Below are 17430 nucleotides of genomic sequence, written 5' to 3'. Positions count from 1 at the left end.
TCTTCTATTTTAAGTTTTTAGGTTGATTTTTGGGAGGGGGGGGGCAGTTTAAACAAAAGTGGTCCAGCCACTTTTGAGTATAAGGAGAATACAGGAAAAAAAAAGGGGGTGGGAGAAAAATGGTTTGTTTGATAAAAAAAATTGTGGGCTTTTTTTTGAGTCCTGCTACATCAAAACTGCATGAGGGAGGAAGGAATTGAAATTTGGCAGCCAAACAGCTCCCCTTGAGAAGTGCCTTCCTGGTTCCAAAGTTCTAAGTGAAGGAATGCAATATCATGCATACATGCGTGGCTTGTTCAGCTGTGTAGCATGCAGAGGAGAGTAACTCAACTAATGTGCATTTGCCAGTGTCCAGTCTTAGTGGTGCAGAAATCTGAAGTGGCCCGAAGTCATTTACTGTGTTCATCTAAGGTGTACATTAAATGTGGCAAGGCTCAGAGACTGTATGATCATGCATATGCACAAGGGAACAGAGTCTGCAACATTAAATTTGGCATTTCTTGGCACAAGTACTTAAACTGAGATCTCTAGAGCTGAATAGTTTTCTATAAAAGTGTTGCAGCTAAAGCTTGTACCTGCCAATGCCCAATAGGCAGTGCCCACACATTCATTCAGTAGAACAAAGGCCACCAGAGACATCCCTCCATTCATCACCCCCACCAAGAAGCGAGAGACTGCAAAGAACTCATATGAGGGGGAGAATCCATTTGCAATGGCAAACAGGATGTCAAGGGCAAAACCTGGAAGACAAAGCGTAAGATTTAATTTCAGAAAAATACCTGAATGAGAAAGACAGCATTTAGCATGAGCATTACTTGACATTCAGTGAAACCTGTTCTAATCAAATCATATTCAAGAGCTACAAAAGTCTGTTGCTTAATGTAGATGATGGGGCAGAATTGTAGTAAGCACCCTGGGGCAATCTCTTAAAGGAGATTGCCTTAGAAAGGTGGTGATCTTCACAGGATTTACTGGTTTCAGAGTAGCAGCCCTGTTAGTCTGTATCCATAAAAAGAAAAGGAGTACTTGTGGCACCTTAGAGACTAACAAATTTATTAGAGCATAAGCTTTTTTGAGCTACAGCTCACTTCATCGGATGCATGCATAAATCTGTTAGTCTCTAAGTTGCCACAAGTACTCCTTTTCTTTTTACAGGATTTACTGCACTAGTACCCAACACCAGTTCATAGAGAGCTGTTTTTCCTCTTCAGAAAAGCCACCATCACATTTGACAGTAACCAAGATATCTTGTTAGTAGTTTCAATAGAGAAGCCCAGGACTGAACAGGCCATAAACAGATTTTTCTTCTCAACCCTAGAAGTTCTCTCTCCAGGTCATAACTCCTCCTTGTTGTCAGAAAACAGTTTGGAGGAAGTTTGCATTGCTGTAATCGTCCCTGTATCTGTTCTGTGACTAGAGGGTTTCAGTGTTCGGGGTCAGACACCTTTTACCAGCACGGAGTTAATATAAGACTTAAAAATATGTCATTTTTTTTTTAAAGTGTTAAACTTTAATATGTCCTGTACATGAAATCCCCCGAACAAATTTATGGTATGAAAATAGTACATGATGTCCATGGGTTTTAAAACTCTGCTAAGTTCACAAATATCTAGCAATGCATGCATGATTTGAGAAGTGATGACAAACTCATCTGGAACTTTTAGGAGTCTTGACAATTAAGTGAGAGGTTAATGAATAATTAATCTCGGATACTCTGAAATTTTAGTTTCATTTTGTGGAACATTCAGGGCTCATGAGCATCATGGCAAACAATGTGGGCCCAACTTTTAAGTTTAAGCACGTGTGTTGGGCGTCCAAACTTCACAACTGGTTGCTTAAACACTTCAGGCTTTTAAGTGCTGAACTGAGCACACAAATATGGATTATTTGTCCCTAACTTGGGCTCCTTGTGTGTAGTGGAAGATGCAAAATTCATCTCTACGCCTTGGCTTTCCACAAAACTTGGATAACTGCTACTGTGTCTTCTGAGACAGACATGAAGCCACTAACAAGACAATGACATTTCTCTCCAGTCATTTTGTTAGGGCTGCAGTGGGTTACCTGTGAGATAGACTTTTTTCCTCCCAAAGCGATCTGAGAGCTGGCCAAAAGAGATCACTCCAACAAAGACACCACTGAAGAAAAACGAACTGGCAGCACTGACTTTGTACGATGTGTTCCCAATTAAAAACCACTAGGGAGAAGAAAAAAAAGTTTTAGTCAAAGTCCAAGAAGTGAACAGCTTGGGCAGGAAAAATCTTTTAAAAAGAAAACTCCAGCTCAACCTCCACTTCAGTCACCAAAATATCACCCCCCACCCCAAACCCCCTAAAGACTTTGGCCCATTGTACAATTCCTCCCCTCCTCCAAAACTGTAATGCCTTCCACATCTGAAAAGAAGGTTAGGTTCCCCAAGGGAACATTATTTTTTGTTGGCTTTGTTGTTTTTTGTCTATGTACCTTTCATTTACGTACCTGTATGTACATGACCATTATATCTGGGCAACATACACAGAGTTAAGAGTCACAATTTGGGTCCAAAGATGACCCTAGCTCTCCTCATCATGACCTACCTTGTAAGTGAGATCCATTTGGTTGGCTTCTACTTTTCTGCCTTTGTAAGCACTGGCATTTTAATTTTTGTTTTTAGAAGAGCAGGTAGTGGAGGGTGGATGGGGGGGGGGGGGCACAGAACCTTTCCCAAGCACTGTCTCTATTGTACCTGTACTGTGGATAACATGAGTCTCCAGAGCTGTTAATCTAGGCAGGCATAGTCAATTATTTTTTGTGAAGGTTCAAATTTCTTGATCAAGGTATAGTCAAGGTCCATACGCCTCCCCACTTCCCCTGCCAAACATGACCCAAGTGCACCCTAAACACTCAAACCATGTAACAAACAAAAATCTCATGATTTTGGGGTAGGCTAACTCACGATTGAGTTCTTGGGGTTAGCAATACAAGAAGTGAGACTCTAGAAAGGATTTGAATGAGAAGGTGGAGACCCAGAGCATTAGGTGACATTAGGTGTTTATTCCAAGAACAGGATGCAGCATGGAAAGAGGCATTAATGAAGGACTGGGAGAAGGAAACACATGTGGCCTCAAGGCTGACACTGATGGCTAAGAAGGGAAACACTGGGGGAGAGTTGTACAAAGCCTTGAAAGTGAAGATGAGAAGTTTTATTATCTTTAGCAAGAAATTGTTCTGCACATATTCACCTCAGATGTCCCCTAATTCCTGAACCCTTCATCAAAATAAAAAAAAAAAAGTTACCTCGGTCAACTTTACAATCCATTTTGTTATTATGAACATTTCTACTTGATAACATCCAAGTCTCTTATAGGGCTGGGTTTGTTCTTGGAATTGAAATCAGATCCAGTTTCATTTTTGTAGCAGGTCTATATACTGCAGCCTCTACAAGGCAATAACATCCGACACAAAGGAATTCCAGAATGAACCTAATAAGTGTTCCATACTGTTCAATGATACTATCTTCTCTTGTGTTCTCTCCACTACAACCATCTTGTTTATCTTTCCCTGTTTATTGCTGCTGTGTTCACTTCCCAAAAACAACATACAGATCCTTTCCCTGACGTGTTGGCTGTATGATTGTGTCATTTTCCCCACTCTTGAAACATCTGTGCACTGACCTTCTGAATTCCCTTCTGTCCTCTACTACCCAGATGCTCCAAACACTGTTACATATAGTTTTTCTAGCAGAGCTCAAAAAACTGGTTTGAAGCCCAGTAATGAACAGCCTCATCAGAAGCAGCAAAAGCATGTAATCAAAGCCTACAGAATATTTCAGGAACACCATGAAAATAACTTGATTAGTCTTACTGTATGTGTCATTCTGAATTATCGCTTAATGGGCGATATGTGCATGCTGTTATAGTTAGTAACATGGCCATAAGGAATCCAGATGCTTGAGAAAATTAGCTTCTAAAGTTAATTATTGCCATGCATTTTTCAAATGTTTTTTCCCACTGTATGTGGAAACATCTAGAGAACAGGACTCTGATAACATATACACACATTTCAATTATCTAAGCAGTTTTTTTCCTCTAATATCACAAGAATCATATTGTAATTCTTGATATAAATGTTAATTAAGCCCGATAATCATGTGTCTGAGTAAAACTAGATGCTTTCTGAATCAGTCACAGCTCAGGGAATAATTCAGTTACAACAAATTTGCTCTCTAAATTCACCCAAACGGTTAGAAGAACTTCATTTTAATGTAGTCAAGACATAGTACTTCTTTCCCCTGTATAAGGCCCATTACATCACATCAATTCATGAAATACTTGGTCTGTGAGTTAGTCGATTTTTTTCTAGCATGAATTTGTGACGGCCACATTAACGTTTACAACAGTGTGCAGATCATCCCAAATAAATGCAGATCATGTCTTTAGACCACTCCATCATGAATTAAAACATATTTTACAGAAATTTTTTTAGGCAGTTTTTGTACATTTGACAGTATTTTAATAGAACTATACTTTCCACCTGTAAAGCCAGGTACCACAGTTATTAGAAGCGCAACTGAACAGAACTTAAAAAGGGAAGTTATAACTAATACCTTTAAAACCTCCTAACTTTAAAGCCTACTACAGCAGAACCTTCCATGCAACAGGACAATTACTGCATCCCACACTGAAGTCTGAGAATCTCCCCATTCCAGTAGTTTAAAGCCCCAATTTCTAGTATGGCATGGTGTCCAATATCTCATGAGAAACATGATCATTCAGAACTTGTCTACAAGGGTCTAGATTTTGAGAAGAGGTGATTTTTCAGTGCTCATTATGACATGCCTAAAGAAGGAGGCTTTTCACAGTGTGGTTGTTCAGCATCTCTATAAATCAGGCTCCTTTAAGATGTTGCAAGTTGGGCACCCAAAAATTGCATCACTTTTGAAAAATCTAGGCTAAAACCTTTAGAATACCACATAGAATCATAGAATATCAGGGTTGGAAGGGACCTCAGGAGGTCATCTGGTCCAACCCCCTGCTCAAAGCAGGACCAATCCCCAATTAAATCATCCCAGCCAGGGCTTTGTCAAGCCTGACCTTAAAAACTTCTAAGGAAGGAGATTCCACCACCTCCCTAGGTAATGCACTACAGTGTTTCACCACCCACCTAGTGAAAAAGCTTTTCCTAATATCCAACCTAAACCTCCCCCACTGCAACTTGAGACCATTACTCCTTGTTCTGTCATCAGCTACCATTGAGAACAGTCTAGATCCATCCTCTTTGGAACCCCCTTTCACGTAGTTGAAAGCAGCTAACAATCCCAGTTCCCTCAGCCTCTCCTCATAACTCATGTGTTCCAGTCCCCTAATCATTTTTGTTGCCCTCCGCTGGACTCTCTCCAATTTTTCCACATCCTTCTTGTAGTGTGGGGCCCAAAACTGGACACAGTACTCCAGATGACACCTCACCAATGTCGAATAGAGGGGAACGATCACATCCCTCGATCTGCAGGAAATGCCCCTACAAATACATCCCAAAATGCCATTGGCCTTCTTGGCAACAAGGGAACACTGTCGACTCATATCCAGCTTCTCGTCCACTGTAACCCCTAGGTCCTTTTCTGCATAACTGCTGCCTAGCCACTTGGTCCCTAGTCTGTAGCGGTGCATGGAATTCTTCCGTCTTAAGTGCAGGACTCTGCACTTGTCCTTGATGAACCTCATCAGACTTCTTTTGGCCCAATCCTCCAATTTGTCTAGGGCCCTCTGTATCTACCCTACCCTCCAGCGTATCTACCTCTCCTCCCAGTTTAGTGTGAGGTGATCTTCCTCCAAATATGCACTATACCCCTAGCAGATCCGAAACATGCTGTAGTTTACATTTATCTTAGTAGGATGCAGAATTTTTAAAAAGATGAATCCATGCTGCAGATCCAATTCTGAACTTTTCCAAAATATGTGGGTTCAGATACAAACTTTTTGTGTAAGTACTTCCTTAATTATTTTTTATTTGTTCTTTGCTTACATCTCCTATCTACAGAATGAAGCCATGTGAAAAACTCTATGGAGAATTTAAGTCCTAAGACATTGGTTGATGACACATACACAAACGTACTTAAGGTTAAAAACAAGGGGGAAGAGTTCAAGAGGATGAATACAGAAGTGTCTACAGAAGATTTTAAAATGTTATAGCCAATTTAAATTGTCTTAAGTTATGCACTAAAGTTATTATACACAATCACATTTTAAATTTAGAGTTATGAACATTATATTCTTTTTTACTCTTCATTCTTTTTGCTTTATAATACAGGATGGAGCAGCACAGAAAGTATCTCTGAACACAGTCGGGAGTGTATTAAAACTGGCAGTTTTTATTAACATGCTCGTAACTAAGGCTGAGAGACTGTCGCGGCAAGTCACAGATTCCGTGATTTTGCAGCAGCTGATGCAGCTGGCTTGGGGGTCACCTGAGCAGCTCGGGCAGCCCCTGAGCCAGCTGCACCAGCCGCCGCTGGGGCAGTCTCGGGCCACTGCGCCGCCCGCTGCCCCCCCCCCCCCAGCGGCAGCAGGAATTTGGGTGCAGGAGGGGGCTCAGGGCTGGGGTGCGAGAGGGGGGTGAGGTTCAGGGCAGTGCTTACCTTGGAGGGCTCCCCAGAAGCGGCAACATGTCCCTCCTTTGGCTTCTAGGCTAAGGGGTGGCAAGGCGGCGCTGTGGACTGCCTCTACATGCAGGTGCCGTCCCCGCAGCTCCCATTAGCCATAGTTCCTGGCCAATGGGAACTGTGGAGCTGGTGCTTGGGGCGAAGGCAGTGCATGGAGACCCCTGGTTGCACCTCTGTCTAGGAGCCAAGGGACATATTGCTGCTTCCAGGGTCCCAGGCAGAGCCATGTAGGGAGTCTGCCAGCCCTGCCAAACTCCGTATCCAGCACCAACAGGGGTCCCAGGCCACCACCTCCCAAAGTATGCATGGCACCTCCCACAGAGCACTCAAGATTTAGTCATGGGTATTTTCAGTAAAAGTCATGGACAGGTCACGGGCAGTAAACAAAAATTCATGGCTCGTGACCTGTCCATGACTTTTACTGAAAATACCCATGACTAAAACATAGCCTTACTCAACCAATGAAGTTTGAGTTTTTTTAAAACACATGTCCAAGCTAAATTAATACCTCTGGATATTGACCATACATTTATAACCACTAACAGTTGGCTAAACTGCACAGGTCTAAATTCAGGTCTTACATTTACAAGTAAATGTGCTCAAAATGGGCAACTACATATGCTAATTTAGTGTTAATGTGTATCTAAGGCAGGGGTCAGCAACCTGCGGCGTGCGAGCTGATTTTTGGGGGCACTCTGCTGCCATTCGGGATCCCGGCCGCCAGCCCCACTCAGCCCGCTGCCTGCCTGGATGATCGGAACCCCAGGCAGGCAGCGGGCTGAGCGGGGCCAGCGGCCGGGACCCCGCCTGGCAGGGGCTGGCAGACAGAATCCGTCCACCGGCCCCCGTAAACGTAAAATGTATTACTGGCAAGCCAAACCTTAAATTAATGAAGACTTGGCATGCCACTTCTCAAAAGGTTGCCAACCCCTGATCTAAGGCCTAGCTCCACAGCATCTCAAGCACTGTCCAAATCCCCACCCCAATACAGACCGGAGTAGTTTATATGGGGAATTACGTAGGCACCATGTGAGGGATACTTGCAAAAACTTATAGTCCATACCTATAAACCCTAAACCTCACCCTGGAATACCTTAAACAGCTTCAGCTATGGAGGAGCTACAGAGCAGCCTGGGGTATATTTAAGCATAGCACTATTTATGAATTAAGCCCCATCATGAGAATGACAAAAATTACAGAGGAAGAACACAGCCACCATGCAGAACTTTGAACACTAATGCCACTGATCCTTTTTCTCAGTTCCAATCCACTTCTAGAAACATGCAACAGTGTAATGTACAACTCCCATACGGGAAACTTATTAAAGTTTTGGAGGAGACCCAAATGAGCACGGTCTATACAGCAGAACAAGGCTGGTTTGTTGTTTCCACGCATACATTTGAACAGACAACTTGTTCTCCAGTTGGACTAAAGCACCTACTTCTTTGATAATCAAAACACTCATTGGTTTGGAAACCAAGACAAGAAAATTGTACAACCGGCTCCTCTACTCCTCCCACTTTGCCCCCATGAGATGTATTAATCTCACACTAAGCTGAGAAACCCATTTCATTATTTAATACCTCGGAAGCTATTGACGTGAAGCTGCTGCTGAAGTGTACATGCTTATGAACTTCACTCCCATTGGCTGTCAGAAGCCATTCCCCAAAGGCTCTCTCTTCATTAGTTGACTGGTTGCTATGGCTTTGATTAGCTGAGAGCTCTTCAAAGTCCCAGTGGTAGGGAGGTGTCGCCCCTACTAGCGCAATGAGGATTGCTTCAGTAGCTGCATAGAGCTGAAACAAAACAGACAACAATCAAAGATGTTGCTTTTTTGGTGTTGGGTTAGCATTTCATCCACAGAGATTTCAAGTCAGTTTTAAAATGCCCTTCCTGTCTTTTTAGATTCTCTTATGACTTCAAGATGCTTTGACTGGTCCCCAATATCTAACATCATATATTCCAGTATCATGATTCCAGACGAGTGGTTCACATGCTTTTAGAGCGTGGATCACTTATTGAGAAACCCTCTTTGTGGATACCTCCTTTCCCACCAACCTTAAGAACCCAGTGACAACTACAGGAAATACAGGGCTTGGATACATAATTTAGAAGAGTATCAAGAAAACAAGATGAAAATGCATTTTAATGGAACTAGATTACATTCTTTTCCATCTCGTGATTTTATGTCTGTACTGTTCACTTTGTCCCCTTTGGGGGGACATTTTACTATTTGAACCACATATCTCCCCACTGCCTACAGCAGACACCCCCATCACCAATCAAATCTCTCCAGATCTCATTGCAGTTTGATTGTGTCCTCCTGTTTGCTACATTCCCAACACTGGTGTCTTCTACAAACCTGATCAATTGATTTATATTAATACACACACACGCAACTGTCACACCCCAATGGCCCCCTCTTTCAAGGGGTCCCCTGGGAGAGGCAGATTAGCATTGTATATTGCTAATGCTGTTGCAAGCTTCGCAAACATTTTGGGAAGGGTCAAAGGTGTGAGTGTGGGGTGGAAGATTTCTTTGCAGGTTGCGAGAGGCCAGAGGGGGAAGGAAGAAGAGAGCAGAGCACGGGTTAAGTCGACACTACAGCTAGCTAGCTCAATTTGACAATACAACACTGGCCCCAACCCAAGGTCATGGCACTCGACAAGATCTCACTCAGCCCCAGCCAGCCATGAGAAAAGAAAAAGTAAACTGAATCAGGGCTGCAGAGATTGCAAACAGGTGAGATGACGGGTGGGGGTGAAGCGGAGTTTCATGTCCCTGGAGCCGGAGTGTTTTGGGAAAGCTGAGGCGGCCACAGAAAGTTGGTTTGGACTGGTACAAAAAGCACCAGAAACAGAGGTCGTTGAACGAAACGCCCCCAAAAGAACCCAAAACTTAAAAACCCTTCTAAGAGCCGAAGCGACCTGGAGATCAACAGTGGACCCTTGATGACCCAAGCACGGGACAAGAACTCCCGTCCACCCCCCCCCCTTCTTCTTACATTACACCTAGGCTTGGCCAGCCTCGGGTAGTGCAGGTGTGAGTATGAAAGTGGGTTAGGGCTTGGGGCACTAACGCTTTCTTCCTTCCTCAGTGATGTGGGGAACCCCCCTCCTCCCAGCACTCTCCACTATTATTTTATCAATAAAGCTTTAAAACTTAGATGCTTGGTTTGCTCCTTCATCTCCTCCCCTAAAGATCCTGCGGTCTCAGCCTGATCACCTGATGCCTCAGGCAGATTGGTAACAAAAATCCGTCATACAACCTGACAAAGACGAGTCAGGGATCAGACAGATGCTTTTTATTTAGTCAAAAAGCCCACTGAAAATCCAAAGCGCCCTAGTCTGGCCTACAGCAGGGAACATTGCTGGTTGAAGACTGAGGCTATGGCTACACTACAGAGCTTACAGTGGGGCAGCTGCACCAGTGTAGTGCTGCTAGTGCAGATGCTCCAAGCCAACAGGACAGAGATCTCCCATCAACTTAATTAATCCAGCCCCCCGAGTGGTGGTAGCTATGTCAGTGAGAGAAGCTCTCCTGCTGACACAGCGCTGTCCACACCGGTGCTTAGGTTGGTGTAACTTACGTCGCGCAGGGGGGTGGCTATTCACACCCCTGAATGACATAACTTATACCGACGTAAGTTGTAGTGTGTACAATAGCGAGTTGTTTCCCCATTAACAAAGAAGATCCACAGAACACCAGTCTACAAATTCAAGGTGTCCAGACTCCAGGTTGAAAACTACTGTTCTAAGACTTTCTGTAAAAATGGAAATCCCCCAACTGGAAATCAGAAAAAATAAGGGAAGATTTTATAAAGTTGTTTGTGGCATTACCAGATATATCTCCTAGGTCTGCTGGATTGTGTGATCTTATTTAAACAAAACATCAAATAATGCTATCCTGGACTAAACAACACTTGAGGATTCAAGGGTTCTTATAAGCCCAAAATACATTTATTACCAAGTTAACAGGCAGCACCCTTAAATTAGTAAAATATTTTGACACATTTGGTTTGGGGAATGGAAGCACAATACTCATTTTTCCTTTAAAAGAAATCTACTCCACAGAGCACTCAATCCAAAAATAGACAGATACAAGTGTCCAATGGGAAGAGATAGATATTTTGGTATGGAAAGATTTCAGCTGCAAGTTTTCTACAGGTAACAGCATACACAGAGAAGAACAATTTTTAAAAGCCTATTTTTAAAAATGGTCACTTGGTCCTTTAAATTAAAGAAGTACATGAAATATTCGGGACATATCTTGCTGCTATTAAATATAGAACATATTTCTGCATTACAGCTTATTGGACTCACTGTTCTAAGACTGTTTTAACCCAAAGCTCCTCAGAGCTTTTTTGCCAACAGCAATGTTGCCAACTCAATTTTGTCATAAGCCTGGAGACATTTAGTGTTTTCTCAAAGCCTTAGCTTCTGAAATTAAGTGAGAATCTCACCTTTCATTTAAAAACAGATCCTGGCCCTCATAGTTATAGAGAAAAGCTTGAAAAATATGACCTAGATCAACATCACAGGTAAAAAATCCAGAAGGCAAATAAAAGCCTAATTTCTATTTTATCACAATTTGGGGGGATGTGATGTTACACAATCAGAACACTAATGTTTTACATTAATTTTGCAATGGGTAAATAATTCTGCAAGGTAGTAGAGAACCAGGCCTTTTATTTTCAATTTGGTATTCATTCTATACAATAAAATAAGTCAAAATCATGCCATTTAGTTTACACTCTGCCTTATAGTCCTATAACATTTGAATTTGCTCCACACAATGATGGTATTGTTTCCACACAGACAAAGCACTGATTTATATTAATAGGTGACCATCAAAAGGGAAAAATAGCCATATGCCCTTTTTTCTTCTTTATGATGGATGCAGTAGGCTTCAAAGATGTAGTTTTTCTAATGTGCTTAACACAAAAAACAATCAAAATTCAGATCCTGTCTTGCCCAGAAAACTCTGATGACTAGCAAACCTGTGAAATTACATCACCATAAGAGCGAAGAAAGTGCAAGCTGACCAACTGAGAGGGTGTGACCCTGGGAGACCAGGTGCCAGCTCATGCCCAAGTACCCATGTCTCAACTGAACCCTGACAAATGCACAGTTGGAATCAGTCTGGCTCACTTGTGTGTTAGTATTGTTAAAATAGGCATTAGAATTAAAAGAATGTTCAGTATTTAGGCTTTATTGACTGCTTGGGCGTTGCTGTATGCAATAGTTTCATTTATAACACCTGAATCCCATATTGTAAGGTAATATTTGAGCCATTGCATTGTGGGCCTCTGTGACTGTAAGTCACCAGACAGGAAAGACATTAATTAGTGTGAAAGGCTGATCTTCAATAGAAGACATTATGTCCTTCCCAACAGGAAAGGTCCATTGACATCAGATGGACTATTGTGGGATCTTAAAGAGGACAAAAGACATTTGTTGTTCTGCTGTCTCCATCCACCTTCCCTGCCTGTGAAGATGAGTCATGCAAGTGGATTCCTCCTATCAGCTGAGTTTGCAGCTCAGAGCACATGGCAGCAGGGTGATTAAAACCCTGTATAAAAGGGATTAGGTATCTCTATGCTATTTGAACCGGTGGGGGGGGAGGGGGGGGAGGCGAGAGGGAGTGTTTCTAGGCATAAGCAAGAGATACCCAGCTGCTTAGGGATAGCCCTAAAAGAGATACAGAGTTTGCTGATTATAGAAGCTTTTATTACCTTTTGAAACCTACACAAATAAATTACAATCTTATCTACATGTACCTGCTTAAACCTTGTAAATAACTCCCAGGTGCATTTCCTTCATAATAAATCTTTATATAATTTATTATAGGACTGACTACAAGCATTGTCTTTGGTGTGAGAACTAAGTGTAACTGACCCGAGGTAGAGTGACAGGTCCTTTAAGACTGGGAGTAACCTCGATATTGCTGTGATTTTTGGTACAAGGGACCAATCCAAAAGGTAAGCTCACCTGGGTGGCAACATAGATTAGAATATGCAAGGGGCCTCTCTGACTCCATGCTAAGGCTGTTATAGAATCTGAGGAATTTACACTTGATAACTGGTTGGTAAAATCTAACTATAGAATTCGCAACCAATGTTGGGTTTGTGCCCTGGTTCCTAACAGTCAGCCCTGAGGTTGATATTCTCGCTCTTGAGCCACTTCAGGCAGTGTTACAGAGGGGAATAGATTTTTAGTCAGACTGTTTAAAACTAATCTGTTAAAGTTTTGAAGTTAATTTCCAAAATATTAATGTGTTAAGTCAATATCTAACAAAAATATCTCATCACCTCTGCTCCCGATACCAAGGTGTCTGTTCTCATCATAAAAAAACTCCAAGACAACCTGGATATCCTCCAATAAAACAAAGAAAGACCAGAGTTGGCATTTCTCATACTACTGATGTAAAAGTGAACACACACACACACAAAACAACACATTTTAGAAAAAAAATTACACATTCTTTATCATATAGTAGTCAAAAAGAAGCAAGCACAATATTTTTGGGTTGTTTTAACAAGTCCTCTCTTGGTCACCTTTAAAGTTGTGGTTTTTGGTTTGTTTTTTTAAACCAATTATTAGAATTGGGGTGCTCACCACAGGGTGCAGCAGCAGCACCCTCTGTCTACTCATCCTCATTCTTGGTACCTGGGGGATGAAGGAGAAAGTTTCTCAGAGTATTGCTCCTAGATGGCCCAGGAAGCCTCTAACTTCCATGCTGGCATGGCACCTGGTAAATTTTTCAAGCACTGTGTGGTCCCTTTCCTGGGTGGAAGCAGATTTCATGGTCTTATTGGTCAGTTTCCAGTTTGGAGCAAAAACCACCTACATGAAGTCAGGTATTTTCTTAGGCCTGGTCTACATTTAAACTTTTGCTCACATAGCTATGTTGGGTAGAGTTTCATTTCCCCCCTCTTCCTCCCCACTCATAAGCCCTAGTGTAGACTTAGGCCAGGTCTACAGAAGCCACCTAATAATGTATGCATCTATACTACCAGGTCATTTCTGATGACCTAACTTGCCTGTAATGTCAATTTAATTACTCCACCTCCATGAGAGGCATAGCACTTAATTAGATGTTGATGGGTCAACCGAGAGGCAGTGTAGAAGCAGCATTGTGTAAGTTGATTGAATTGGCTTCCAGAAGGTGACCCTCAATACTCCACTGTGACCACTCTGGAGATCATTTTCTACTCTGCTGTAGAGCAGCCAGGTACACAGGAAACAGTTCCTCCCCTGTTAAAGCCCCGGGAAGTTTTGAATTCCCATTTCCTGTGTGATCAGCCTGGAGAGCTCGCCAGACCAGCTGATCATGGCAACTCAATGCCCCAAATGCACTCCAGCCTGAACTACACAGGAATCATAGAATAGGACTAGAAGAGACCTTGAGAGGTCATCTAGTCCAGTCCCCTGCACTCATGGCAGGACTAAGCATTATCTAGACCATCCTTGACAGGTGTTTGTCTAACCTTCTCTTAAAAATCTCCAATGACAGAGATTCCACAATCTCCCTAAGCAATTTATTCCAATGCTTAACCATCCTGACAGTTAGGAAGTTTTTCCTAATGTCTAACCTAAACCTCCCTTGCTGCAATTTAAGCCCATTATTTCTTGTCCTATTCCACCTGTCAATGCTTATTTCTCCATACCAGAAACGGCACTCCACCATGTTCAGCTGCTGCGTGACACTCCACCAGCAACCGGGAACTGTTTCGTTCTATGGCTTGCAGCAGTGCTGCTTGAATGACATCACAATGTTACACACAGCGGCTCCTGTCTTGGCTCTGGAAATAACGCAGGATAAGGAGCGAGGAGTTTGTAATGCTCACAACAAGAGTGCACAGCTGAGCAGGGTCCATGCTTCTCAAGCTATGGCATACGCACAGCTAAGCCAGGCTTTCGAAAGAAGGTGCAAGAAAGTTGTTTGCTGTTGATATCAGGGGAGGGAGGGAGGACACTGCATCATGGGAGGCCAAACCCATGTTCCCATTCCCCACTGCAACAATGTTTTTGTCCCATGAGGCATTGCAAACCCTTGCCCAAGCCCCCTGCAGCTACTTGCACCATGGGATAGATAGCCATGGTACAAATGCTCTGTGCATCAATGCAAGCGTTGCTAGTGAGGACACTCCTCCAACAAGAGCATGGTGAGGACATTCACGACCGACTTAATTACTGTGGCAGCTGGATGTCGACTTAACTTTGTAGTGTAGTTGTACCTTGAGTTATATCAGAAAAAAAAAGTCCTTTTGCTGACTTTTTTTTTGTTTGGTGTATACTATATTGGCAAAAGAACTCTTTTGCTGTTATAAGCTGCATCTATGCTAGGAGACTTGCCGATATAGCTAATACAGCCAGACAAACTGCAACACATGGAACTCCTTCTCACAGAAGCCTCAGGTCCACTCCTAGTTAATCTCAAAAAGCATGTGTCTTGGGCATCAATCTATTTCCAGGCAGTACCTGCCACCCAAACAAATCAAACTGATAAACATTCTCTGTGCCCCTTTTCCTCCCTCAGCCCCTGCCCTTTACATATGATAAACCCCTGGTCCTAGTCGTAGGAAAGCCTTGAATCACAGCCTTGAGAGGTGCCCTACCCATTAGCCCCCCATTTGTGCAGCTCCTCTGCAATGCAAAGGAAGCTCAGAAAGTTGTAATGACGCAACAAATGACCCATACAATGCCCCCAAAACCTAAAATTATTTCTATGAAGTGTTTCATCCTGGATGCTTTTACATCCATGACCCCTACCATTCCAGCCATTACCGCTTTTTACTGTAGCTGCATTTCATTAATTAAAAACACCGTAATCAGCCCTTATAATGAAGTATTGATGAATTTACATTAGATTTGAATGATATAGTCTCATACATTTGACTATTATTGTTGCCAAGAGATCCAGTCCAACTGTCTTTAAAAAGAAAGAAAACAAGAACACTTTCAACACTGCTTTGCTGCCACTTGAATTGCCTTATCAACAATTCACAAGCAGCCTCATTGTTTCCAGCAAATAATAGGTGAAACACGTACTGTCAAACACAATAAGTAACGAAACTTTGACCTTTCTAGTACAAAAAGATTAAATCTGCACCTTGGAGAAAGAGATGAATTTAGCAAAATGAAAAAAAAATGGCATTGCTGCAGTAGGACTCAATGGCAGGGGATTGTGAAAGGTACCCAATTATTCCTCTTGGCAATGTGAGCATTATGGTGCTGAACCATCTTTCACAGAATAGATCACCCAGAGGCAGGAGACAAGGTAACATTGTAGATTTAAGACTAAAGGTATTTGAGATTTGGAAAATGAAGGTGTTGAACAGCAGCAAAGCATGCTCCACCTTTCTTGCCCTGAAAAGCATCAATAACTTCTAGCATTTAAGGCTGACCTTATGAGCTGATTTTAACAAAATAGAAGCTTGATTCATTTGGTTGTATAAAAGATTTGGAATGGCTATGAAGAAGGGAAAAGATGAAGCTTTATACCAAAATTATTTCATGCAGTAGCTTGTGACTTGAAGGAATTTATATTCTGAAAATGTGCAGGTGTGAGAGAGAGAAGAGGGTTAATGAAAACAGTCATAACCCCCATAGTGTGTATGTGTGTGTGTATGTATACCAGATATATTTTAACAAACTCTCTTCAACCATAAAATAAACTGCATATATCAAGTACCTTTCACCCACTCCCTTGCACTTCGCTCATTATTCCCTCTGAGTCAGGACTAGTACCTTTCCACTAACTGCCTTAAAAAAATTAAAATATCACAGAAATGATAATTCCCCTACTATCCCTCCATCCCAATGCAAATTTGATCCAGACTCCTGCTCTACCTGGGGGGATTACTGACCCACATCCAGTCAGTCCTGCAACCAAAGATAGCTTAAAGGTTCAATATCTTTTAAATCAGTAGAGAAAGAAGCAGGTGCTTCAAGAAACTGGAGTCCAGCTTTTCCTATCTACAGGTACATCATGCTTTAAGGTCTGAATTTAAAGATAACTATTTTAAAGATTTTTTTAAAGAGATACTGTAAAAGACATAAAATATAGATATAAAGACATACATTTATGTGGCAAAGAATTTTAAACATTCGAAAGTCAGATTATAATTTCTATAACCACTGTCACTGGGCCACACTATATATACACACACACACACACAGAGCTGTGCAATTCCCACATAACTCTACCTGAGTTGTCCACACCCACACAGAGACAAAGGTGAAATCATTGTGTATTGAAGTTAGACTCAAAAGCGTGACTAGTAATGCAGAATATTCCATCTGTGCAATGCAGCCAGGCTACAGCGAAGGAAGAAATCATCAATTTGGAGTATGCAAAATTCTAACCACAATAGTGAAGTGAGTTTTGCTATACAATTCTTGTTCGTTTTAAGGGGAGGGGAAAAAAAGATGGAAGAGTTGAGTCTTCAAATTCCACTGAATTACAAGAAATGTGCAAGCATAAAAACACGCACCTCAATGCACAGGTCCCTCCCCCGCCGTCCTCCCCCGCCCCTCCCAGGCACAGGGCACCACCAGGACAGGCCCCCTCACTCGCCCCCCCAGGACAGGACACCCCCCCCCACAGACCTCCTTACCCGCGCCCCCGGGCACAGCGCCCCCAATCACCTCCTCACCCCCCCCCCCAGCCCCACACCCGCCCCTCCCCACAGGCCCCCTCACCCCACGCCCGCCCCTCCCCACAGGCCCCCTCACCCCACGCCCGCCCCTCCCCACAGGCTCCCCCCGACCCCCGCACGAGGCGCCGGGCCG

General features: G+C 42.7%; 1 protein-coding gene across 2 annotated transcripts in view; it reads right to left on the bottom strand.

Moving 5' to 3' along the window:
• SLC22A15 (solute carrier family 22 member 15) overlaps nucleotides 1-17430 on the bottom strand; it is a 40916-nt gene that overhangs the window by 23217 nt on the left and 269 nt on the right. For both annotated transcript variants that reach the window (XM_073309177.1, XM_073309186.1), the window contains exons 2-4: nucleotides 8218-8430; nucleotides 2062-2194; nucleotides 576-740 (exon numbers count right to left, since the gene is read on the bottom strand). In XM_073309177.1, coding sequence (XP_073165278.1) covers nucleotides 576-740; nucleotides 2062-2194; nucleotides 8218-8430 — 511 coding nt within the window. The remainder of the gene's footprint in view (nucleotides 1-575; nucleotides 741-2061; nucleotides 2195-8217; nucleotides 8431-17430) is intronic.

Source organism: Lepidochelys kempii, chromosome 1 (assembly GCF_965140285.1).
Source record: "Lepidochelys kempii isolate rLepKem1 chromosome 1, rLepKem1.hap1, whole genome shotgun sequence".
NCBI classification, from domain to species: Eukaryota; Metazoa; Chordata; order Testudines; family Cheloniidae; genus Lepidochelys; species Lepidochelys kempii.
This window is presented reverse-complemented; position numbering and strand designations above follow the sequence as displayed.